This window comes from Puntigrus tetrazona, chromosome 9 (assembly GCF_018831695.1).
Source record: "Puntigrus tetrazona isolate hp1 chromosome 9, ASM1883169v1, whole genome shotgun sequence".
Classification (NCBI taxonomy): Eukaryota; Metazoa; Chordata; class Actinopteri; order Cypriniformes; family Cyprinidae; genus Puntigrus; species Puntigrus tetrazona.
In genome coordinates, this window is record NC_056707.1 from 6806505 (window position 1) to 6832254 (window position 25750).

General features: G+C 37.0%; 2 protein-coding genes across 4 annotated transcripts in view; one reads left to right on the forward strand and one right to left on the reverse strand.

The window, feature by feature from the left end:
* The window catches only part of st6gal2a (ST6 beta-galactosamide alpha-2,6-sialyltranferase 2a), a 49154-nt gene extending 42636 nt beyond the window's left edge, over positions 1-6518 (forward strand). For all 3 annotated transcript variants that reach the window (XM_043248733.1, XM_043248736.1, XM_043248735.1), the window contains exon 7: positions 3336-6518. In XM_043248733.1, the coding sequence (XP_043104668.1) occupies positions 3336-3583 (248 nt within the window). In that variant the 3' untranslated portion in view covers positions 3584-6518. The remainder of the gene's footprint in view (positions 1-3335) is intronic.
* tmtops2b (teleost multiple tissue opsin 2b) lies at positions 825-25750 on the reverse strand. Its single transcript, XM_043248737.1, has 4 exons — positions 24932-25750; positions 10976-11301; positions 7239-7472; positions 825-3010 (listed from the first exon to the last, which is right to left on the reverse strand). The coding sequence occupies exons 1-4, from the start codon at positions 25299-25301 to the stop codon at positions 2798-2800; spliced, it is 1143 nt and encodes a 380-aa protein (XP_043104672.1). The 5' UTR covers positions 25302-25750; the 3' UTR covers positions 825-2797.

Genomic DNA, 25750 nt, shown 5'->3' on the forward strand with positions numbered 1-25750 from the left:
CACCATGTACTCATCCAGCAAAGGAGCTTGTGTCGAACTAGAGCCAAGGAGAATCTGACCCACATTCAGCACCAACAAAATCACTCTGACCATATGTTCGATCTTGCAGAGTTCAGGATGTAAAATCACGGTAAACAGATACGTCGCAATATGAAAGAAAAGATCCGTCACAACTTCCCAGTGTAACAGATTATAGAACTTGGTTCAGTGGACGAGATATTAGATATGGTCAATTGTAATTTGTATAGTTATATGTATATTTTTTATTTTCATTTATTTACATATATTCGGATTTAACCTTGTTAATCATTGTAATAACATAATGCATATACATTATATAAACAAATTTTGAATGTGATTAATCATGAATTAGTTAAATGAACAGGTGTTAGACATCCAATCATATCACAGACTCGTCCAGACTCTGCTCTCAGATGTAGAGCCTGTTTCTATGGTGACGTCTGCAGAAGTGTGGAGGGACATACGATAGAATCTGGAGCTTTTTTTTTTTACTTGCTATTTTTTACTTTGCTAATTATTTTTTTCATTCAGTGAAGGAAAAGAGAAGGCAGTTCCTCAACTGATCTGTGATTGGCCTATTACAGTGTTCACATGTAAAACCTCTTGCACTCAATCTTGATATGACTGTAAAAACATGACCCAACCAGCAGTAATACTGGTATGATTCTATTTGATTGGGGATGTTTAATTGTAATGCTGCTTGTTTTGTACAGTGGGGAAACTAGCAATAACCGCTTGTTTTAAAAGGTATAGCGTTGGAAATGTTACACTGATGCAGTATTAAAAAAGAACGACCATTCGCGGACATTTAAGGCTGTTTATGTCTCCCCCATTTCTAAAAATCACAGAAAACGTTACACACATTACTTATAACTCATTGATTTCCGAGATCGATCTGCGGTGCTCTATTCATAGATTGATCTGCTTTTATACTTAAACAACAAATGGCACAACAAATTCAGTCCAGTTTGTAATGTCATTACAGGTCATTTCTTTTTAACTTTTACAAATAAACCGATACATTGTTCTCATTGGTGTGTTTGGCACTTTATACACAGTCCATTCTGGTGAAAGTTGAAGAGTTTGAGCAGTGTCATCGAGTCCTTAGAGACACTATTCAGCGCCAGGCATACATTCAGCACATTTCAAAAGCCAAAGTCCTTTTTTTTTTTTTTTTTTTTTTTTTTTTTTCCTCCTCCTTTTTTTTGGGAGGGGGGATCCCTCTGAGAATTCCTTCTTCTGGATCCCAGGTGAATTGTTCATGTCTGTGTTTTAGGATGAAGGTTCCCCCTGTGGAAATAGGGTCTTTCTTATTGCGCAGTTCCTGAAACGCTGCCGTTGTCACATCTGGATCAGTGTGCCACTACTTCATGGTAAAATAATTTTCCATAAATCGGTGATATGGGCTCAGATAGCAAGCTAACTCATCATAAGGAACATAACTGAGAGGAATGGGACCGTTTGAGGCATATTGGAACCGTGCTCTTTCTTTGGTAACAAATAATGGTTAAGTGTTGTTCTAGCCAAGAACCAAGTCTCGTTTTAAACATAATATATAATTTGTGAAATTACCTCAGTAGTATATGCATGTTAACTGTTTTCTCAACCACCTTTTTCTTAAGAGTTTGTATGATGAATATTAACACAAAAGAAAATCTGCTTGTGCAATATCTGTGTGCTTAAAACTAGTTCTTCAACAAAGAGATAACTATGATTTTTGAAGACTAAACGAATGACGATTTGTTTCATAAAAAAGTTTTGACATTTAAAAATCCCTTTAAATAATACCATGCACAGTAATCTTAACCAAGTCAAACGAAACATGAACAGGATGATATTTATCATTTCAAACTATTTAAAAGACAAAATTATATGAATATAAATGAAAATATAACCCAGCAAATACTTGGATAATTGATTTAAATACTTTGCACATTATCAGATTAAGAATTTAAAATCATCGAAAAAATGCAAGTTTCATATTTTGTGCAAAACATTTTTGCAAATACTATACAAAGGTTACAATATAATTCAGATGTTTGGGGTTCACCTTTTTTTTTTTTTTTAATGTAGGCTAATTAATTCCCATGATTTCAAAGCTGAAATATTTAGCAGCCAGAAAAAGAATGGAAATGTAAAATATATTTTGTAACATTTTTAAATGTCTTCAACATCACTTAATTTAATGTATCCTTTACTGAATAAAAGTTTTTTTTGTTTTGTTTTTTCTACTAATTCCAAGCATTTTAACTGTAGTGTGTGTATACTTTTGTAAAAGATGATACAAATATTGACATTAAATATAGTCTTTTTCTTCTCTGAAAACATAACTTCCATCTCCTCCTGCGCTTTCTGTCAGGACACTTTTGTTATAAATGTTGAGAAAGTATTATAAATGGTTGTAATAAAAGAACATCATTTAGAGTTTATGGATTAGTTTGGTGAAAAACTGATCTGAAGTCTTTGTCGTTGAACTATGTGCTTAAAACCTCATCATCTGAAGCGTTAATATAATGCTCTTATGCTTCAGACTTCTTGCTGTGTACTTTCTTTTCTTCGTCACTTCACCTTGTTCTGTAGTATTTTTAAGTGCATGTCGTTGTTTGGGTTTTTTGCTGCAAAGTGAGATCACTCAAAGTACGCAGCAAAAAGACCCCAGTAATCAGCAATGAAATGCGTTGTTGACTCCACTTTTTTTTTTCTAATTAACAATTCACTGTTGCAACGGCAAAAGAAAGAAGCACAGGAAGCAAGGCAAGGTTTAGCTGGGCTCAGGTTAGGTGGTGACCTCTGGGGGGTTGGTTCTCTCTGTGGCGGTGCTGCAGTCGTGGTTGTGTATGCCGGTGGAGATCTGAGCGGTGCAGGCGACGGTGTTATTGTGGACTCTACGGTTGAGCTGGATGACCGTGGTCTTGGAGGGCATGGAGGAATTGCCGTTCTGCATCGAACTCCTCTGGCAGCAGAACAAGATGCAGAAGCACCTGTAGAACTTTGGACAAAAAGCGAGAGACGAGACACTTGAGACCTGAGAATAGTGTAGCGATGCATACAGCACAGCTGACATGGGTGTCGCTTTCAAAGCAAGCGTTTGGCTGATGGGCTTGAGAAGGTCAACCTTCTGGCCCATGTGTGGATTCCTATTGAAATGCATTTATATAGGTTTCTTGTATAAGCAACTTCTCTAAAAACTAGCACCTCGATTCCATAACTAACAGGTTGTTCAGATGAATTTGTTCTTCTGCTCTCTCAACCCTAATGTGATGTATTTTCTGCGCATGTGCTGCTTTGTTGAAGTCTAGATGTGTGCGTTTCAGGCATCCTGCTGATGATGTCCTTGTGTGAAGAGGTTCACGTGTACGAGTACATTCCTTCACTGCGGCAGACGGACCTGTGCCACTATCACGAGCGTTACTACGACGCCGCCTGCACCCTGGGTGCGTACCACCCCCTGCTCTACGAGAAGATGCTCATCCAGCGCATTAACGTCGGCTCAGAGGACGACCTCAAACGGAAAGGCAAGGTCACGCTCCCGGGGTTCAAGAACGTCCACTGTGAGCCCTGAACAGAAAGACGCAATAACGGCCTTTGTAAAGCAGAAGAGATCTGCAGACGGAGACTGTTGAGAACGGACCTTGTTCGATACGAGACGAAACCTTCTGCTGTAGTTCACTCAAAAATGCATTTTCTGAGCCGAAGCTTAAATAAAGATGATCAGAACAGCAATAGATACGTCATGAGAAAAGCTTTTTAGATCTGTGGATGTTCATGGTGTTAAAAGCCATCAAAAACAGTGTTTGGTTTTTTTTTTTTTATTATATTATTTTTAATGGAACTCTGTTTTTTTCACAGGGTTGAAAGTATTAACAGTCATAAACACTGAAAGCTACACTGTTGAGGGACGAAAAGCATCCACTCAAATGCATTTTAGCACAGAGGCTAGATTTATTCTGACTAAAAATTAGTTTTATTAATCTGTTTTCCACATACTGACAGATTTTAAAGCTTCTCGCCATAATGCTATGATTGTTTTTGTATATTAGGTGTCGTTTTCTGCTGTAAAATACGTTGTGCCACATTCACAAGCCTCTTTGAGAATATTTTGCTCTTCCAGAACGTCTCTGAACTGTGGCAAATGAATTAAGAGTGTTTTCTTACTCTGTGTAAATGTTCCTTCAAGAGCAGAGTACATGTATGTACCTGTTATTTAAAACGGCTTAAAGGAGCTTCTGAATGCGTCCGTGGTTCGTTTAATTCTCTTCTAGTCGTTTTTCTACTTTGAGAAGCCTGTCTAGACAGGTGGTTTACAGAAAATAGTTATTATTGCTTGTACTATGGACTCATCGCAGCACTGTAAATCTTATTTGGGACTTTAAGGCTGCTGGCAATATAACAAGTACAGTGGTGATATTATTTGTTAATTCTAACTTGAGGTTTCTAATGTCTTGTAGCCCCTAAAATCAAGAGGTTTTCTTGACTCTTTAAAAGCGAATGAATTATGTCGTCTTCTCTTAAATGTACAGATAATTTGATTCACTTTGCGGTTTGACTTTTTTCTACAGGAGGGAAAACTTGAAGGTTCGTTCTTTACTCATGTGCATTGTTTTCAATGTGTGCCATTTTTAATTGAGACGGAAAACGCTTTCTCGAGTGGATTTTCCTGGAGATCTTGTAAGGAAGAGCTAACGTCTGTTTTAATCGCTGTTGTATATTGTAGAAGTAAAACTAGTAATTGATGATTTCACTCAGGAGCTCGCGATACTCTCTTCACCGGGGTGAAATATTTAATTTTTCTTCTAGTCCTACGGATAGGCTGAGGTGTGTAAAGCTAATATTTGACCTTTACTCTGTCCTGTTTCCCCATGTTGGGGGATTGTAGATGTAGAGAAACTGAAGAGCAATGGCATTAGGTTCGCATGTTAAAGAAAAAACGGTTTCGAGCAGCTGAACCTGACTGCGTGTTGGGCCGGGCCGTGATTGTTGGGCACGTCTGACCAATCACTGTCCGTCTCACTTGCCTCCAGTCTGTAATTTAAATATTTTTTTTTTTATCGAAAGGGTAGCAGGAAGGAAACGACTTGGAGGGTTACTGTTCAAATATTTGGGGGCATTACATTTGCTGTTATTTGTTCAAAAACACAGTAAAGACATTGATATTGTAACATAATTTATTACAATTTAAAACGCTTGTTTTCTATTTTAATGTATTTTAAAATGTAACTTATTCCTGCGGCTGGATTTTCAGCATCATTACTGCGGTCTTCAGTATGAGAAATATAGAGATTTGGTGCTCAAACAAACACTTCTCATCAAAATTGAATACAGCGTTTATGTGAAATGGAAACTGCGTTACATTTGTGACATTATTCATGTTTTTACTGTCACTTTTGATCAATTTGATGTGTAACCAGTCCGTATAATTTTGAACAGTAATGTCTAGTAACCATCAGGCCGTGGCTTTGCCTGACGGTTGTTTATCCATGTGACCAATCGGTCATGTGACCTACGGAAGGACTAAACTCTGCCTTCTACTCTCTCTTTAGTTTTTTTACATGCTCTACGATCGGAGGCAGAATCGTGTGTCCTTCCTCTGTGAATGTCTTTTCTCAAGCCTTTAACGAGGTGTTTCAGCGGCGTGAACCCGGTCCCGTTTCTCACCGACGAGAGACTAGGTGACTGGACATACGGCCGTTTTTAAGAGTATTATTTGAGATGTTTACTGTAAATAGTTTAGTTTTTTTTTTTTTTTTTTTTTATGTCATGGGGTGATATGACTACTTTTGGGGGTGGGGTGGGGAGGGGTGTACATTGAGAGCATGTGACAGAAAGCAGGGCTTGTTAGTGTTCATGGTAAATACATTTGCAGTTCTAGAAATGGTAGGATTTAGCCTGTAACGGGAAATGTGAGCTGGGTCTCTAGGTTTAGGTTTTGAGCATATAGTCTTTGCTAAAGAAAAGAGGAAATGCAGGTGTCAATGCTGTGTCATAGATATGCACAGTACAATTCAGAGGACTGTGCCAAATGTGCTGTTTTCCTAAGTGTGTGTGTGTGTGTGTGTGAGAGAGAAAATGTTTGAATGGTACTACATTCGTGGTGCTGTGTATCTGTGCCAACTTTCCTTTTTGCACTTTTAAAACTTACTTTTAATCTTTTTCTTTTCGGCTTCTCTACCTTTTCATAAATTTCCTTTTAAATGTCCATATTGTTTTCTGTAATTTTGCACCACAGCCTTTTTTTGTCGTTCGTCTCGTCTTTGTTTCGTTTTTTGTTTTTTGTTTTTGTTTCTTTGTCTGTTAAAGGTCTGTGAAAAGTCTTGATTTTTAGACTGTAAATATCTGCAATTGTGTATTACAGGCCAGTTTACTTTTAAAAGCCATGGGATGTTTTATAATGTTAATTCATAATTGTCATTGAATTAATTTTTAAACCACTTAATGTTTCTGTATTCTTTTGACCATTGTTTCGATAATAAAACCTTAACCTTTACCTGACCCAGTAACACTGTGCTACCTGTCAGTTTCTTGTCTCTCTTGGTTGTTTTTGTAAAAATATGAAAATTACTGCTAAAATACCAATTTTATTTATCTATGTAGATAGATAGACCTAGTTTTTGTTAAATAAATAATGACATGGTGTGATTATATCAGGTGGTGTTCATCTGAGGCTTTTAAGAAAAAAAATTCTGATTTAGTTTATTTTTAATTATGTCCTGATAAAGAAAACTACAGAATTTTAAGAAGGTGTTTCTTTTTGACATGGTGTTATAAATTCAACCAGGAGGCCTTAATATGGCTGCAGGGTGTTTAAATTTAATGTCATTATTAATCTAATGGCGTGTCTTACACTTTATTTCGAGGTGTTGTTACAGTGTAATTAAGTTAACACAGGAAATATGAGAAATATAAATGACCTTTTTCTTGTAACTAAGCATAATTTCCTGTTATTGTTAGATTAAATGCACATAACTTTAAAATTAAATTGAAATGCTACAAAAACAAGAAATTATATATAGTTTTTATATAAGAACATGCGGCCCTTGAAACTTTCATGGTTAATTAATGTATCAATTCTCGCTTTCTTTTAATTAAAAAGAAGTTTGAAAACAAGCATCTGCGTCATAATTGCGGCATAGAACATTTATACATGCGTATGTGGTTTTTTTTATATATATATATATCTATATAGATTGATGAAATGGTGTGATTTGTCGTGCTGGTACCTGTTTGTTCATCAGGATGTATATGAGTGGGTTGATGACCGTGCTGCTCTTGGCGAGGAGAGATGGGACGACGCTGGCCACAGGTGAGATGATTCCTGGCCGTCCAAATGTAGCCATCATGGCCACGACACCGTACGGCATCCAGCACAGCAGGTAACACACCACCGTGGTGATGACCATGAACAAAACGTGGTACTCCCGTTTCCGCGCTGCTGTCTTCCGTATCTTCCCTACCTGGCAAAGAGAGGCAGACACGGGGACACTAACATGTGAAATGCGTCTAATGTTAAAACTGACTTCCAGTCATCTTTGTCAACTCATCTGCGAACTCTAGATTTTTGTAAACCAAAGCCTAGAAACAAGTTAGCATTTTAGCGTTGAGTGATTGGTTTTTTTGTTTAAATGTCTAAAATAAGGTTTATGGTTAGTACAAACTCTAAAAATGTTCATGTTTCATTCTGTGACATATATCTGTATATGATACACATCCATGCCGCTTCACTAACTCTGCACGCACTCACAGAGAAACTTGTTTAGGAAGTCCAAAATGACGTTAGGGATGAGACTGTGAGAAATTATTTCTACACACCTGTTGAATTGTCCCGATTCATCCAGAAATGGATTGTGAATATCATTTCATGGTGAATTTAAGGCAAGCTTCGTGTATTTTACTGCAAAACACGTTTTATGATTGAATCTACTATTTATTGCGTCTGCACAGCATGGTAAAGGGGTAAATAACATTATTTTATTTGGTTGGCCGGACAGTAGCGTCAATGCATTTACATCTTTTTCTAATGTGTTATGATGCACATTACTTATAATAACAAAAAAAAAATTGTTCTTTTTGAAACAATCGCGGGTGGAGGTGGAGATGGAAGCATTTATTTGTCTTTGACTCTGTCCCTCCATGAGGACCCCTCATTAAATGAGGTCTGAAAGCCACAACCTTCGTTTATAGGAGATTTAATGTACATTTTATAAGCTGCTGATTAATCTGTAAACGCGTGATCGCAAATATCATGCAACTACGGTTGAAGAATTATTTAAATGTTGCCGATATCACCCCCGCAAAGCAACAATGCCCAAGAAAAAAAACCAAAAAAACCATTGTTAAAGGTTTTTACTGTTTAGGCAGTCTTGTAAATTAGAGCATTCTTGGATATTATCTATGAAATAATAAAATACTATTTAACAATGAATGATTTACAGTACACTGCAACCTTTAAACCATTAATGAAAAGATGCTTTTCAGAACTGTTTTATTGTTCTTTAACCTTCATCTCGTTCACACTCATCTACACAACTGTAGTCATACTTGCTTCGTGTAGTCTTTTTTTCATATTAACACAGAGTGAAAATACATATTTGAACTAAAGGAGGCTGATTGGATCTGTTTATCATGCGGAAAGTCTTAACTGTAAGAAAGTAAAGAGACGGCACTGGAATGGTCTTAGTGCGTGAGGTTTAAGGTTAAAGTTTAAGACTATTTAGCTGTTTCAGTTGGCCTAATACATGATGATACAGTTTTTACTATGACAGGTGGTCCAATAAATTTGTTAAGCATTGTGTTAGCAATTATTTATATTTTTCTAAAACATATTTAACAATTCATTTAACTATCTAAAGATGTGCAATGAAAACCTCTTTGTCATGGTGCTATCTTTACACACAAGAATTCATACGTAATAACGAATACATTTTCATTTTGATCAAGCTTGACATTTTAGAGCTATGGGCTGAATTCTTAAATAACTAGGCTCTGTGTAAATATAACTAATGAAACTAACAAGCTCTCTAATTACAGTGACCATAGCTGTAATTTACAGAAAGTCATGTTCTCTGATCTTCTAGGCCCTTTTATCATTTGCAAGTACTCTACGAAAATCTAATTTCTCTGCATGTGACTGATGTTGAATAGATGGGATCATGAACGTCTGAATGTCTCATAGCACTCAATTTATTGCATGCACCCTTCACATTTTACATGAAGCATCCTATATAGGCTGTATATTTTTACCCAGCAAGTCACAGATGTGAGAAAATATCTTGATTAAGGTTACATGAGAAATTCCACATGATGAACTGCATACATGTGGATCTGTCACACTGGCTTGGATGGATCAAATTGTCACGCTGGAGTGCAAATCTGTATGTTATCCTCTTCACGGCAGCCAGCTGAACTCAATTACACTCCAGTGACTGGGACGCCCGAATACAGAATCCAAATCCAATCACACTGCTATACACACCAATGAGATCCTGATGAACTCCTAACAAGTTGCTTGAGAAACCAGCCAATTGTACGCAACATGCTGTAAATAGATACAGCTAAATTTAAAGGCCTTTTTTTGTCAGGTCACCATGACAACATATAGCTTCTTTGTTCTTTCAGTCATATTACGTGTTAGCCCTTCAAAGCTCTTTTCAAATCTCTTTTATTTTTTTGTTTAGAAAGGGAAAAATGTATCCAGACACAGCACAGCTAGAGTCTGACAAAGACTGAATGTTACTTCTCAGAACGTCTCACTAGATTTTAGGGGAGGCACGATACACAGATTTCTTGGTTTGTTACATCTTTATGGGGGTCACGGTTCGATACTGCTTCGGTACAAAAGCGAAAAACAACACGTACTATGCTCAGTTTCTTTTAATTTATTTTAAACAGACAGTAGTACAGATTAAATTATTTCCACCTAGATGTGAAAATTTTAAATATTATATTACATTGATTTCGTTAACAGGTTGCAATATTAATAATAATTATACACACACACACACACACATTGTCACATCTTTGCATCCTTTGTTGTTGTTTTTGTCATGTGCATGTGCTCTGTGTTCCTTTTGTTTGTGTTAATTATGTCATTGTCTTCACCTGTGTCTAGTTAATTTAGTGATTTCCTTATGTATTTAAGTCCTGTGTGTTTGTATTCAGTTTGTCCGATCGTCAAGATTTATATGTGTGGTTTATGTTCTGCCTGCCTACCTGTATATTATTATTTTGTCCGTTTGAAGAGGATTAAAACTGTTTAAGTTTATTTATTCTCGCCGAGTGCTCCTTCACGCCAAACCACACCATGACACACATACACAAATATACATATATATATATATATATATATATATATATATATATATATATATATATATATATATATATATATATATATATATATGTATATATATTGCAGTTAGTTACTACATTAAATCCAGGGTAAATGATGGTTATTTGTAGATTGCAAGAAGTTTCATCTGCCTTTAAACTAGTTTAGATCACAGAGGCATTTGTGTTCTTTGCTAAATTCAAGCTTTTCACACTGGATCTCACAGTGCTGTTTAGTGGTCACATGGCAGAGACTTATCAGTAAGTGAACATCTGCTCTAGTAAGCTCGCATAGGGCTGTCATTTGAACTTTGAGCCGAGTGGATAAAAGGTCCATGTTGTGTGGATCAAATGAGTTTGGCAGATAAAAATTTATATTGAACTATTAACTATCATCAAATTAAATCACGATAATTATCATTATCATTTTATCGGCCATCCCTAACATGCAGTCAGGCAAGTTCTCTGAATGGGTTTTATGTAAATGGATGCAAGCCAGTTTCTTCTTGTGCTCATAATTCTACAAAAATGGGTTTAAACAAAGTTAACAACGTTCGTTGACCAATTTTCTGTTTCAGCAACCAGTTAAACAGTCTAGTTCCTCCGATTTAGACACAAAGCAGCAGTTTACCTGTTTGACGGCGTACAGCAGTCTCCCATAGCAGTAGACCATGACGAGCACTGGTAGGCCCAAGCAGAATATGAACAGGCAGATGATATAGGCATGAGACTGGGCCGTGCGCTCGGTCCAAGATACAGAGCAGCTGGTTCCTGCCCCCTCCAGACCATAGCTACTCCAGCCCAGAAGAGGGGGCACTGTCCAGATCAAAGAGTACAGCCACGAACCCCCTACTGCCAGAAGAGGTTTGCGATAGTCTGGACCGTGGTTTTGGTACACCGTCAATGTGCTGTAGCGGTCGTAAGAAAGAACCACCAAGGATATCAGAGACACAATGCCTGAAAGAGAAGAGAGAAAGAACATGTGTGAAGAGCAGCTGTAGCCTCCAAAAGCACTTCAGTTAAAATGTTTAAATATAGTTACATTAGATATTAAACAGTTATGCATTTTGAGTAGTTTGTGGTTGACAAATGTTACTGGATCATCTTCATGGTTAATGTGATGAAACACATACATCTATTAAAAAAAATCACCTGGGTTGCACCATTCAAGCTTAGATTGTCTGTAAATGAGCACTACTTAATATGTTTGCAATGCAATATTAAACTTTGAAATATAATTGTACAAATAAACGGGTGTAAGCCTCTGATGATGATAATATAGACTTTATTGCATCAGTAAGGTCGTTTTTTGCTTGACAGACAACCCTTTGATAATGTTGACAATAACACTGATTTACATTTTAGGTGAAAGACAGCTCAACCCTGACCTTTGCAGCACACCTCTAAGTGAATCGTTGATGTTGTATGTGTCAAAAGGATCATATCTCTTCTTTTTATGGTATTCGATATTTATTGACTTTTTAAATGCGGTTTCTGAATGTTATTTACATATTTTTATATCTATTATGTTATTTATGATTAATTGTTTTTGTATATTAATGAATCATGAAATCATGATCAGTTCGATATGATCAGGCATAAACGTAAATGCCATATTATGTGACTATACATTACTTTATGGAGAGCTTATGAGCTACTAGCTACTAGCAAAACGTTTGTTGAAAACTAGCTATTTAATTACTGAGCCTCTATAGTGTAGACCTGAACAATGAACAATACTTCTACAACATTAATTAATCTTAGTTGTTGTTAAATTCAGCGTTTCCTAACGCCTTTTTTTAAATCGAAATTTGTGTTTGTTAGCATTAGTTAATGCACTATGAGCTAACATGAACTAGCGATGAATGATTGTATTTTCGTTAACCAAGATGAATAAATACAGTAATAAATCTATTGTTCATTGTTTGTTCAAGTCAGTTAATACATTAAGTCATGTTATTAAATGACATCTTAATGTAAAGTGTTACCAATAACTCTCATTAGTACAATTGTTAGTTATAAAAGATATAGCTACATTTGTTTTGTGGTTTGATATTTTGCAGACATTCGGATATTGGTGTCCAGATTTGACTGTCCAGAGACTTTTTAGGGCCACTGTAGATTCTTGTCACTGTACATATTGTCTCCAGTGAACAAATAAGGCCAGGTCTAGAAGGTTGTGGACATCTCTGAAAAATAGGCTTTGTTTGGGGTCTTCAATGAAAAGGCATATAAGGACGTGAACTGCCATTTCTTATTTATCACGTCAAAGCTTTTGTCACCACAAAAATCCCTTTTTCAACCTCTGACCTTTCCAGTAAGCACACAAACTTTCTTTGGCAGGACAGCACAGTATGACCTTCTTCAGTTTACATTACAGACCTGCAGTAATAATAATTCCTGCAGAAAATGAGCATTTCTATGCAAAGGTTTCCTCTTATTATCATAATGATGCAATATAAGCATAGCATGTTAGAGAAGCAGACTCAGATAGAACATATTTTAAACGGTTTCGGTTTCCAAGCACTTCCTTTTTATGTATAATTGCAATGGAAGTTAATGGGATACAAAACATTCCTTTTAAAATATTTGATATTGTGTTCCACTAAAGAAATAAAGCCATGAAGGTGAGTGTGACAGCAGAATTAAGATTTTGGGGTGAACCATCCTTTTAATTTGCACATAGCAAGAAATGTTTATCAGAATATTAAGACAAGCTGGCTGATCTGTTCAGTTTATATGAGAATCAAGGATAGGAGAAAGAAGACTGTTGCAGGTTACCTGACGTGAGATAGAGATCAATAAGGAGAGAGAAACAGAGGAGAATATATAATGTGAAAGACAGAAAACAATAAGGAAAGAATATCTTGCCCTTGGTTCTGACATACCATTTCTGTATCTGGACGGTACATACTGAGCTGTTGTCTTTGTCTGTATGTCTTAGTGCCTGACCAAGGTCTTTACCTGAAACATTGCAGACACCTTTTATATTTAAAAAAAAAAAAAAAAAAAAAGGACAACAGTGTGCAGATCTGACTAACAAGCTTTGGATGTGTTTAAGTTGGCTCTTTTTGTGTTTTTACAGAATGAGGGATGAATTAAAAATGAGTCTCTGTCGAAACCAATAGTAAGATCCATTTAAGCTGATATTTTCTTTATGGAGCGGCAGTTAATACACAGAGCCGTATATTCGAAAACAGGCGAAGATTTACCGCTAATCAAAGAACCGGTTTTACTGACAAGATGATTATCCCTTGCGATATATGTAGCCCAGTCCTACGTTACAGCAGGATCCTCTCTGGTAGTGGTTTATTTGTTTTCTTTGGTGTACTCTGTTATACACATCATTCACAGACAGATCGATCAGTGTAATTAATACTGTATTAATTCAAACAAAAAATGCTAATTGAAAATGGCAGGAGAAACAATACTGGCTTGTTATGCTGTGTGTTACTAAAAAGAAAATACATTAGACGTGCTCTTAAGAGAGACATTATTTCAAGCTGGCACTGCAATAGTAGGTCAACTTCAGGCTAGCGCAGCGCAAAGATAAACGGAGAGGATAAGTTAATATCATAGCCTAACCAAACGTAGCGTGATAAATCAACAAGCAGCACAGTCTCACCTGAGGCTGACGACACAAGGTCTGAGCTCAAAGCAGAATGAATGGTTCGCATCTTTGAACTTCTGTACTTTTACGTTTACCTGCATATGCCATGGGTAAATTCTCTCCTGAGTGAGGTACGCCACCTGATATGCTGTTGTAGGCGTGAAAGGACGCAACAACAAAGCAGCTGAAATAATTTAAATGAAAACGATCAACTGAGTGGCTCAAATGAAAACTGCACTCACAAACTTTCTCAAATCCGGCATTTAGTCCTCTGAAGCGCTCGTTGCTGCAGAACTTGTAAACGCTGCTTTTGTTTCCTGGGGGATTGCTAAAGGGATCGCTACACACATACCCCCGTGAAACCTGTAAAAGCTAGTCAATTAGATTTGGGCTTTTGCCTTTGCGAACACGTTTAAACCTTAGCGTGCCATAAGCATCAAGCATTCAGCTGAGACTACAAGCAACTCTACTTGTCTCAAACAGCAAAGCATACTAGCATAGGGTGGGCAAAAACAGGTAAAACATTATTCTAGAAAAAAAATGCAATTGCCGTTATGCTAGTGTTTCCATACATGTCCACTCAAGTTACCTTGTCCACCGAGTTATCCTGTCTTTGCAAGCGGCACACAAAAACAACTTAAAATCAGGTTCTTTCGATGAACCACTTTGACTCAGGCTACTGGTTCAGTCAGTCAGAGCGGTTAATAAAACAACATCAATACCCTAAATATCAGTATATCAACATCGGCATTATTATGTTTGTGTGATTAATGAATGTTCATGTGAATAACTGAGCCTAAAACCTTGCTCTCCCATGCTGATAATGCTGTTTTTAAAAACACTGCAAGAAGCCACCACACCAGGAGGTAACTGCCTTTGGAGTATGTGGACTACAAATGCATTTATATTGAGCTATTTTAGCCATGAAAAAGTCTTTCCAAACGCGAAACTGAAACAAAAGTGAGAGGCTTCAGAAATAAAACGGTAAACTAAAAAGTTGTTTCACTGAAATGTTCACAGTGGGGTGCATGGCAGGAAATGAAAACTCGCTGGAGCGAAGTACCTCTCATCATGTATACTAAACATCAAACATGGACGAGCAGAGACAAGGAAGTCCAGAATCACATTTTATATGTCAAGTTCCACAAGGAAAACCATCTGGAGAATCATTACACAAGTCTTCAGTAGGTTAGGACACAATGCCATAGCAGCACCTCTTGTCCTGCAGGTTATAGTAAAGTTGTGAATTATCCTCATAGGACTACATAAATGATGGAAGGAGAGTTTAATCAGGACTGGAGATAAACTGTCCAAGAGACAGGTTGTAAAACCTGAATTCTTATTCCATGTTGGTGCATTTTTTTTTACATTTGAATGAAATGACCACTAAAAGACTTTCAAATGACATAAGCCCAAATTTTATTTACAATAGAACATTGATAATAAATGTTTAATCTGAAGTTTTACAATGTTATGCACAAAATTAGCTCATTTAAAATTTGATGCCTGCTACAAGTCTCAATAATAATAATTGGGACGGGGACATGTTTACCATGGTGTGGCATGTTCTCTTCTTTTCAAAACAGTTTGAAGACGATTGGGCATCGAGTTTGTGAGTATAGAGTTTTGTTTTTTGAATTTGCTCTCATTCTTGCCTGATATAGTTTTCCAGCTGCTGAGTTTGTGGTAATCTTTTACATTTAATACATTATGCGCTGCATGTTCTCTATAAGTGAAAGATCAGGACTCAAGGCAGCCAATTCAGTACTGGACTCTTCTACTATCCATGCTGTTGAAATAGCTGCAGTATGAGGTTTTGTATTGTTCTGCTGAAATACACGAGGCCTTCCCTGAAATAGACATTGTCTGGAGGAGAGCATATCCTGCTCTGAAACATTTATATACCTTCCAAAATATGCAAACTGCCCATACTGTATGCGCTTATGCCAGAGATGCTGGCTTTTGAACCTTTATGAATGTAATAAAAACCTGTGTTTTGATGCCACTCAGTGGACTTTTCTCTTTGAAACTGTGGTGCAAAACATGCAGTTAGGCACATAAAAAGAGCATTGTGCAAAAAGTGCACAGAGGTACGTATTCTTCTGAGAGCAGGTTGACTTGAAAAACAAAAATTTTGCCTGCTAATGCTGAAATGAGAAAAATAACCAAAAACCAGGCTATTTGTCTGCTTTTTATTCTCCCTAATTGTTCAGAATAAAAAGGGCTGTGCTTTTAAATAAGATCAATGTTATTGTAGCTCTGTCCCTTTGCTTGTGATGAGGCTATGAGCATTTGATACACTGACAATTTCTTAAACTGTAAAGGAATCAATAAACACAGAGCTCCGGGTGCCTGACTGATTTTCCTGCCAATAATGTTGTCTTTCTCTCTTCTATTCCCAAGAGAAGACAGAAATGTCAGTGCATGTATCATGGATTGCATTGATTATAGCTCAAAGCTTCTTCAAATTTTTTATTCTTGGTTGAAATTGCGTCACATTATGGCTAAAATTTTAAATTTCATTATGGATTTTGAACTGACTGCATACTGATTAGGAAATTAGAAATATTAAATAGAAGAGTAAACAGTAAAGGTAAAAACCGGTAAAGCTGTATTTTACTTTGTGCACGTTACATGTACTTAATAAATTATGCATACATGCAAAAAAAAAAAAAAGCAAATGAAAAACAATCTTATTTCCAACAGACAGGGCATATTATCCGATAAAAACAGGGAATATTACCTTGGGTCTAAGCCACTTAAATAAACCTCCCCATCACTTCAGTCATGCACCCTTCTCTTCAAACTCAATCCTCCAAAGACATGTAACAAACCTGGATTCTCTTAAAAGAAAAAAGCACAGGCTGCTGTGAACTGAACACTGAAACTGCAAAAAATAAATAAATAAATATAAATAAAAACAGCAACAACAAACAAAAAACCTCTTGCCTGCTGTGAGAATTTTCTTTCTCTTCTCATTGATTTTTTTTTGGTAATCACTATCAAAATCCATTTGCTTTCAGTCCAGCCTCTGACTCAATTAATCACCAGGGGGGAACAGCAGTGTGTGTCAGAAAATGTCAGGAGCACATAATGAGGTCTGCAACATGGTGGCTATTCAGTACTCATCTTTTTTTCTGTAATCCTACTGTTTTTTTAGTCGATACAAAAGGAAGCTCACAAAAGAAGCTCCCCTGAAAGGTGTGTTCTTTTAAATGACTGCAGATCAGAATTATCTGATACCATTAAGACATAGCTGAGATAACAGAATTATTGCATTATTCTGCAAAGTTGATGAAAATGCAGAGAGAAAAAATGCCAGGGTGCATGATTGTTCTCTGCTATAGTGAGCAGCTGTGAAGCCAGTGCTTCTGTCAAATGATTTCTTGACAACAGCACTGGCAATATCAGTCCCATTCACACGCATTCACAAAAATTACTAAAATGCTGTATTATGCAATCCAGGCCAGTAGCTGGCGATGTCACTTCTGTTTTAAGAAATGACATTAATTATTTATGAAATATATTCAGTTAAAACATCTAATTGATTGCCAATCCAAGGTCAGATCTGACGGAACAACAGATATCATAACAGAGCTGCCAAAAAGCTTGATAGGGAACTCAAGATGTTTTCACTCCCTTGATGGCCTTAAGGTTGTTTATAGATGCGCGCCATTCCATGCATTTCACATTTATAATTGTTCAGATGTTCAGATTGACAGGTAATTGCATATATATTAGCAATGTCAGGGAAAGAAAAATAATGTGGGAGTGTTTTAAAAAATTGAAAGTCAAAGCTGCATGAGTGCAGGATCTACTGTTCACTTTGAGCAGTTGAATTATATATTTTGTGACGCTGCATGATTGATATGTTATTAGTTTATGGCTTTACATCAGTTGGACAATACAAAAATCGCCACATTATTTTTAATTCGTTTTTATTCCACTGCATTAATTGTATTTTGTACAACTGATGATAATTCATTAGTAATTATTTCTAACTCATTTCAGGTAAGTAATATGTGATTCTAAATAAGTCTACTGAAGGCACATCCATGCAGCAGTTCTTTAGCGGTCGGCCAGCTAGATTAAATGACGTTAGCCCTTAAAATTGTTGCCAAAATGTAATGCAATTAAAAATCAAACAAAGTCCAACACCCTCTCTATTTTTTTAGCAATAATGTATGTTTTGGAAACTGGCGATCTTATCCTTTTTTTTTTTAATTTCTTTCTGTTAACTTGTAAGCGTGACAAAATAAGAAGGGAGTCTTGATGAAATCCAAATGACTAAAATTCTCAGTCAATTTCTGAGATGTTATGAATTCTGAAAGAGGTGGAATGGCTGAATCTACAAAGCCTGCATCTGAAAGCTGAAAAATCTTCCCACTGTAGACAGCATAAGGAGGCACAAAGGCAGACGTGTTCCTTTATCATGTCACGTCCTGTCTACCGAGATACCCTTATCTGATCCTTTTCTTAAAGGCAACACATATGTATCCATCACTGATGGTCGGTTTGTGTGTAAATGTGTTTTTTGGACATGAAGTTTTCTACTTTTGATTTAATTTCTAGCTTAGTCAACACCAGAGCTCTCTGTATTTAGTTGTAGACCATTAAACCTTAATGCTGCCTCAGAAGCTCATCCGAAATATTGTTTGTCAGGTGTCTTCGGGAGCAAACATGCCTGCAACATATCTTTCTGATAGCTTTCGGATACTGCCACAGTATTATCCATTATTGTTTTAGCCTCTCAAGGTGCATGTATAGTGCATTATACCCCGTGTGGCAGTAATCACACTCAGTGAGGGAATGGGGACACGGCCAATTCCTTTTCCCTGATTTTTGTTCTGAGTGAAAATGTCTTGGTTACATCAGGTTGGCTAAAGCAGTCTGGCAGTGACTGATTTGATTTGGCACATAGTGAATGTTTTTTTTCAGTGTGAAACACTAATCTGACCTTTAGTGGGTGAGGGCTGATGGTTCTTTCGGATTTCTGTTTTCACTTGCAGACCATCATAAACAAAGCTGAACATCAAATCATGATGCATGCGTATGCATTTTCTGCTATTGTTGTGCATGATTAAATGTAAAGATACGATATTTTAAAAGTTACTGCAGCCTAGAGGTTACTGTGGTCATACCAAATGATGGAGAAAAGTTGGAAGCATTCGGAAAAAGAAACAGAATTTGTGTAGTGAACAAAGGTCAGCTGATAAGGAACTGGTCTGAATGTTAATAAAAACACAATCCATGTGTAAACTAGTAACTACTTCTTTCCTAAGTATCTTTATTCACTCTAGAGCTCATGTATTTTAAAGGCAGTTTTCAGTTTAAATATGCATATTTCCATTACAAATCCACACGGACAAGAAAAGTCCCCAAATACACATAAATTTCAGACCTTCACAAACCCTGTGACCACATCACCACTGAATAAATCATACACCAGATGCACCAAAGGAACATTAAATAAACATGAAATGATCTTATATCGTAGCCAACACATAAATATACTAATAAGACATTCATCTGACTGTGACCAGTGAGTTCAAGAACCACAGAACACTAACAGGCAACAGTATAAAGGCCACCGAAGACATCAAACATCTTTATGGTAAGGATCTTTGAAAAGTATGAAAAACATTGTCAGAACAGTCCATCTGTCATCAGGCCTCTGTAAAGTAAGTAAGAGACATTCAAAAAAATCTTCCTGACCCCAAGCACTTGAACATTATGTCAAATCTGGCAGGTTTGCAGTGTAGCTTTCATTGAATTGATGATAAACCTCAAAATAATTTCCAGTTTCATTAGACGAAAAAACATTTTGCACAAACTCTGTGAGAAAACTCTTTTTAAAGCTTAACTTTTTTGTAGTCCTTCCAGTCCAGTTTGGCAGTTTAGGTGGATTTTAAGGTATAAGTCAGGCAGCGAGGGATTGATCGAAAAGATGAGAAAAAAAAGAACAGAAAGAACTTGTTGTGATATGAACTGACAAGACACAGGAAAGTGAATCTGGCAACCACTGACCCATAGAATAACAGAGGCATGGGGATGCAGCAGAATATTTGATGCTTGTCACTATTCTTTAGCAACACAGGCAATATGTAAACATAGACACCAGGCCAAAAAATCTTTCTCTTTTTTTATTTACTTTAGTTTTTATAGAAGAATAAAAGTCAAAATACTGGTATAATACTGGTATTGGAAAAATGTAAGGGTGTGTAAATAATGAGAGAATTTTCATTTATGGGTAAACTATCCCTTAAAATGATGTGTTCTCTCTCCAGGGTTCTTTGGAACATGGAGCATGGAAGAACTGTACAAGAAAAAGTCCTCTGGCATTGTTAATGGAGGACAACCGGGTAACTTCTGCAGGCAGCTTGGGGATTCAAAAAGTGCATATGCCATTTCCCATGCACACTCAAGTAGTCCAGATTAATAACTTATTCAAAACTCATACACATTCAAAGTAAAATGCCACCCTTGAGTTTTAAGCTTTCGCATGAGATGCAAGTCATTCAGGCTTTTGTATCTGAAAGCAACTGAAATAATAGCATTAAAATATAATATTGCTAAGAATACAATATTAATAATTTTTGTGCTGCTTTCGGAAGATTTTCCCCACAACATTCTACGAGAATGCCTTATGATTGTCTTGCTCATTGGCCATTCGCTGAAAACCTATTCAAAGAAAATATAATAGCAATTTAGCCGAGTTAGTTGTGCTAAACCAAATTAGAAAGATTTTTTTATATTATTAAGGATATGTTTTCATATTATTATTCAGCTGAATGTCAGATAATAATTTTGTTTCAAGGTTGTTGTTTTTTTTCAATAACATTGTTTCGAGCCTGTTTTCACATTTGTCTCCATGGCTGATCATGTGTGAGTGGAATTAGAGACATTAATGAGTCTGCTGACTCTTCTGGTGCTCAGGGCTCATTCTCTAGCACCTCTAATCTCTCCTATAGCAGATTCCTGGTTCTGAATGACTGAAGACCTGCACAAGCGTGAGGTTTCAGACTCTAAAACATAAGCCCTATTCTGACGGGACTAGTTTTACAGGGGGTTGTTAGAGAAATTTTTGTACTTGGTGATTTTAATCCCGTCTGAATCTGCCATGTCTTTGTTTTTCTCTCACAATCCCTGCGATAATTCCAGAGCAAATGACCTAATGTTTTTCAGCAAACTAAAAAATGAATCCTGTCCGAATGCCATGTCTGTGTGATGCTATTTTTCACAACGCGTTTCCTTGTGTGTTTTGGCCAACGCAAATTACCGTAGATGCTCTTACCGCACAGATGTTTGATATATTTTATATAGAAATAAAAAAAATAACACTAATAAAATAAAGAGCCAGTCTGGCTATTGTAATATCAGTATCAGGTAAGATTACTCGCGTTCATTTCTGCACTCAATTACATAACTACACGCTTTATCAAAATTAAACATGAGATGTTAGTCCAGTGTGAAATGGTACATGGAAATCAGAGACGTCAGGTGATAAGAATCGAAACTCGCATGTAGTGTAGAAAACTAGTCCCGAATAGAGCTATAGACAGAGATTGGTTAGAAAAACAAATTATTAATGGAAAAATAGAGAGGAAGAAATTAAATCACAAGAAGATATCAAGCAAAACGACAAAAAGAAATACTAAAGTATAGTATTTTCATTTGAGTGTATATGATTATAAACATCTTAAGTGAAATACACCTTAAAATACACCTTTGGGTGCCGGAGATTCAATTACTTTACACGTGCCAATGTATGAATCTGATACCTCATAGACATTAAGTTGTGTTGGGTCCTTCAAAGTAAATATTTTCGTCTAGGCATCAGCTTGACTTCGCACGTTCTAGTTTTAGAGATGCATTTGACATTCAGACTCTAAGTTTTAAAACCATTTTAAACTTCCAGAGGATATACTTTGCGACTAATAAGAAATACGGTCTATATAACATGCACGCAACGTAGGTAGAACGAATCAAATCCAGGTGCACTATATTCCTGTCATTACATAAACCGTGCATTATCGTTTCTCTGCCACTGTGGCTATCAATTCAGACATACTACTCTCTTCTTTATCTTTCATCTACTAGACTATATATAGTCAAGTAGGCATATCTGGATGCAGGAACTGTCTTTTAGTAATGAGTCATTCAGGAAAAAAAGAAATCTGCAGGCATGTGGACCAGCAAAAAAAACATAGGGGCATTAAAGCTGGAGCTAAAGACCAGGTCCCAAACAAAGGTCAGTGATTTTGGCTATTAAAACCGGTGTTTTCTCTTCCATTGAATTAATGGCTGAGCCAGTTCAGCACACCAAAAACCACCAGCTGTAAAATACCTAAATTGGACAGCAAGGTAGCCCTGCATTTTACCTTGAGAGGGAGAATATTCAGGCTGACGAAAAGGCTTAGAAGCTGAAAAAAATAACAGCAAAGATAGAGGATGACTGGATATATAAAATATAATAGTTGCTGTCTGCTTCTATACAGCTCTAGTGAGATAACATGGCCTTTAACAGCAGGCCATTCGTATTATAAATTCATCATATGAGTTCTGAAAATCTCTTTAGAAGTCATAAACTGAAACCTTCGAGCATGCCTTTTATAAAAGGACATTCTTATGCCAAACTCTGCAACAGATAGAAAGTGTTCCTGTTTTTGCTACATTAATATTTTGGCAACATGTTGATTACGTAGCCTACATTTCAGATGGGAATCGATTCCTCAAAATGTAATCTTTGACATAGCCAAAGCTGCAGAAGCAGCCTGAATCTACTGATAAGGCATAAACCTCTGTGTGACAAAGCACAGCAGCTTTCCGTTTGAACTATTGCCATAGTCTCTGCATCACAGCTTGAAAAAACAAGCACCTAGAGCTAGAAAAAGCAAAAGCACAACACAATAGATGCTAAATATTCATGGCTATCTGTAATGAATACCGTTGAACCGTCTCCCTCATGAACACAATTAAAACCTTGGGAAAGTAATTGTTGCGGTAAACCTGTAGAATTTCTGCCATATATTTTCTCTACTACTATAGAGCAAGCAACATTATAGAGTAAGAGTTCACCTCTTCATGTTACAAACCCACACACGTGCTGTGCAGTAAACGATGCACAACTTTTCTGTTTTGGGCTTATTAGATCAGTAAAACAGATCACCCACTGTAATATTAACATAATGAATAATGCATGCGGTTTTGGTCTTTTCAAGACTAACTAGAATGTCAACACCCCCGTATGCATCAACCGCCTCTAAAAAACGAATTTAAGATGTATTCGAAATTTGTCAGGTTTGGTTCTTTTAAAATAAAGCATACGTGTGATTCATTTATGAATGCTGCCATCTGAACCTTGGTGTGCACCAAAAAAAGCTTTCAGGTGGTCTCAGTCCACTTCTAAATGAACTCTGGAGCATTTTGACTGATATATGAACTCATATTATAATGGTTTGACTGATAAACCAACGCAATGCGGACCAAAGACGTGTACACTGACCAAAAACAGAATGTGACGTTCTTAAAAAAGACAAAATGCATAAGAAAGCTCTGCAGTAGATCTCCATCTGAGCAACAGAGGTAGACACTGTAGACATGATCTTCAGCTTGTGGCAGAAGCCCCACACAGCTTGTCTTTTGCTCTAACAGCATTATGAACCTCGCTACTACAAATTGCATGTTAAAAGGTTACCGGGAAATTCAATTTTATTTATGCTTTTAAAAAAATAAATGTTTTAGCTTCCATTCCAGATTTCCCCTTGAGGCTTGGCTCACATGATTTAGCTAACATCCTTCCTGACTGATAATCCCCAGTACATTTGCGATATGGACTGTGATGAAAATGCAAATATATTCATTTACATTGGGGAGAGACTTTTAGCCTTCACGTTGCATTCAAACTGGAGACTTTATCAGCTCATGCATTCCATTATAATTAGACTCATGACCTTGGTAATGTTATAGGAAAACAGAACAAAAAAAACTGAAGGACAAATTTGCTATACCATTATACTTCCAATGTGGGGACAGATCAGAAAAAAACTGATACCGTTCTCTTAATTTTTAAATGAAATAAGCTCAGCGGATTTTATGAGTAATCCAAAACTCTGATGGTGCATCCCAGTTTCTAGATATTTTTAGAGATGACGTGATCTTTGGAGGTTTTAGATTCTTTTATATCCACATAAGCGGGTGTATCACAACATCTTGAGGTGAAAGACCTGCAGTTGACAACATTGGTTGGATGTACAGACGTTGCAGATATTGTATCAGTTTGCATATACAGTATATGTGTATTTAGACTGTGGCAAAGCTGATTTTGTCACATACACACCTAATAATAAAGGTTCTTGATTGGCATTTATGGTGCCATGAGCATTTCATTTTCAAAGAAACTTTCCACTGCACCTTACCTCTATCGTTATAAAAGGTTATGCCTATTATGACTATGAAAAACAGTTTTTTTAAGTCTGTTCAATGAAAGGTTCCTTGGGAAACCAAAAATGGGTTTTTGTATTACATCATTCATTCTAAAACCCCATTTTGGAATCTCGAACAGTTCAGTTCAAACAGTGGAGCATTCCGCTCGCAACAGCAGGTCATTCTTTGATTCAATTCAAGAAGAAATGAGAAAAGCATACCCTGAATACAGGCTATAAAAGCCTCTGCCATATACACAGCCTACATATAAATGTGAATTGAAAAACCTTGAAGTGTCTGCATTAATATAACTGTTTGTTGACATTATCAACTAAATATGCTAGTTCATGCGATCTAGTGATTAAATAAAAGTTCTCAACATATGTCATTATAATCTTGTATTTGGAAACAATGGTTTTGTGAAAAGTGACATAAAAAGGTATTTTAATGAAAGCACAAAAACAGTTTTTAATGAATGTGATCAATTTTGACCTTACAACTCCAGTGAAATTCCGAAACGGGGATGCTTAATAATGTGTTATGAGTACGTACCGAAGCAGGAGTTGATGAAGCCGTACCACATGCAGCCGTGCCGTCCAAGCAGCCACCGTCCCCGCACGCTGGACGCGAAGCTCAGGGTCGTCCCAAACAAACACACCAGCATGTCGCTGACGCTGATGTTAAGAAGCAGCATGTTAACCGGCGTCCTGAGCGTCTTGAACTTACAGAAGAGGACCAGCACGACGAAGTTATTGAAAAAGCCGAAAGTCATGATGAATCCCAGGAACACGGACAGAGCGATGAAGCCCGCGCGGGAGAGCGTCTCCACCGGCGAGTCGCTCCAGTCCCCGTCCAGAAGAGTTAGCCGGTCTTCCTCGCTCATGTTAAAGCTGTAGTTTAAATCAGCCTGCTCGAAAAACATAGTTAGAAAAGTTGGTGCTGGATTTCGAGAGGCGACAGCCTCTAATTCACCGGTTACTCTCGTTTTAAAGAACGCGTCGGCGCGGCGCGGCGCGTCAGCATCATAACTCGGTGCAGATGATGATGATGATGGTGGTGATGATGATGATTGTCACTGACAGCGCGCTTCACCTCTGAGGACACTTTGGACTGCTGACAGATGGGCTTGACGCTCAAAGGAGGCACGCAAACTGACTCTCTAAGTAGCAGGCAGCCTGTACTGCTCATTAAAGTGCGCAGTATCCATCAGAGTTTCTCAACAGTTTTCAGCTTTTTACGTGACGTTCAAATGAACGGTGCTACTTCATTTGTCTGCTGCGCAAAGTTGCATTCTAGGGGCAAAATGCTTGCCGGTCCCAGCTGTGAACCCGTAGCTCAGCAGCTGGGCGCGCGAGCTTTGCCGATCGCGCG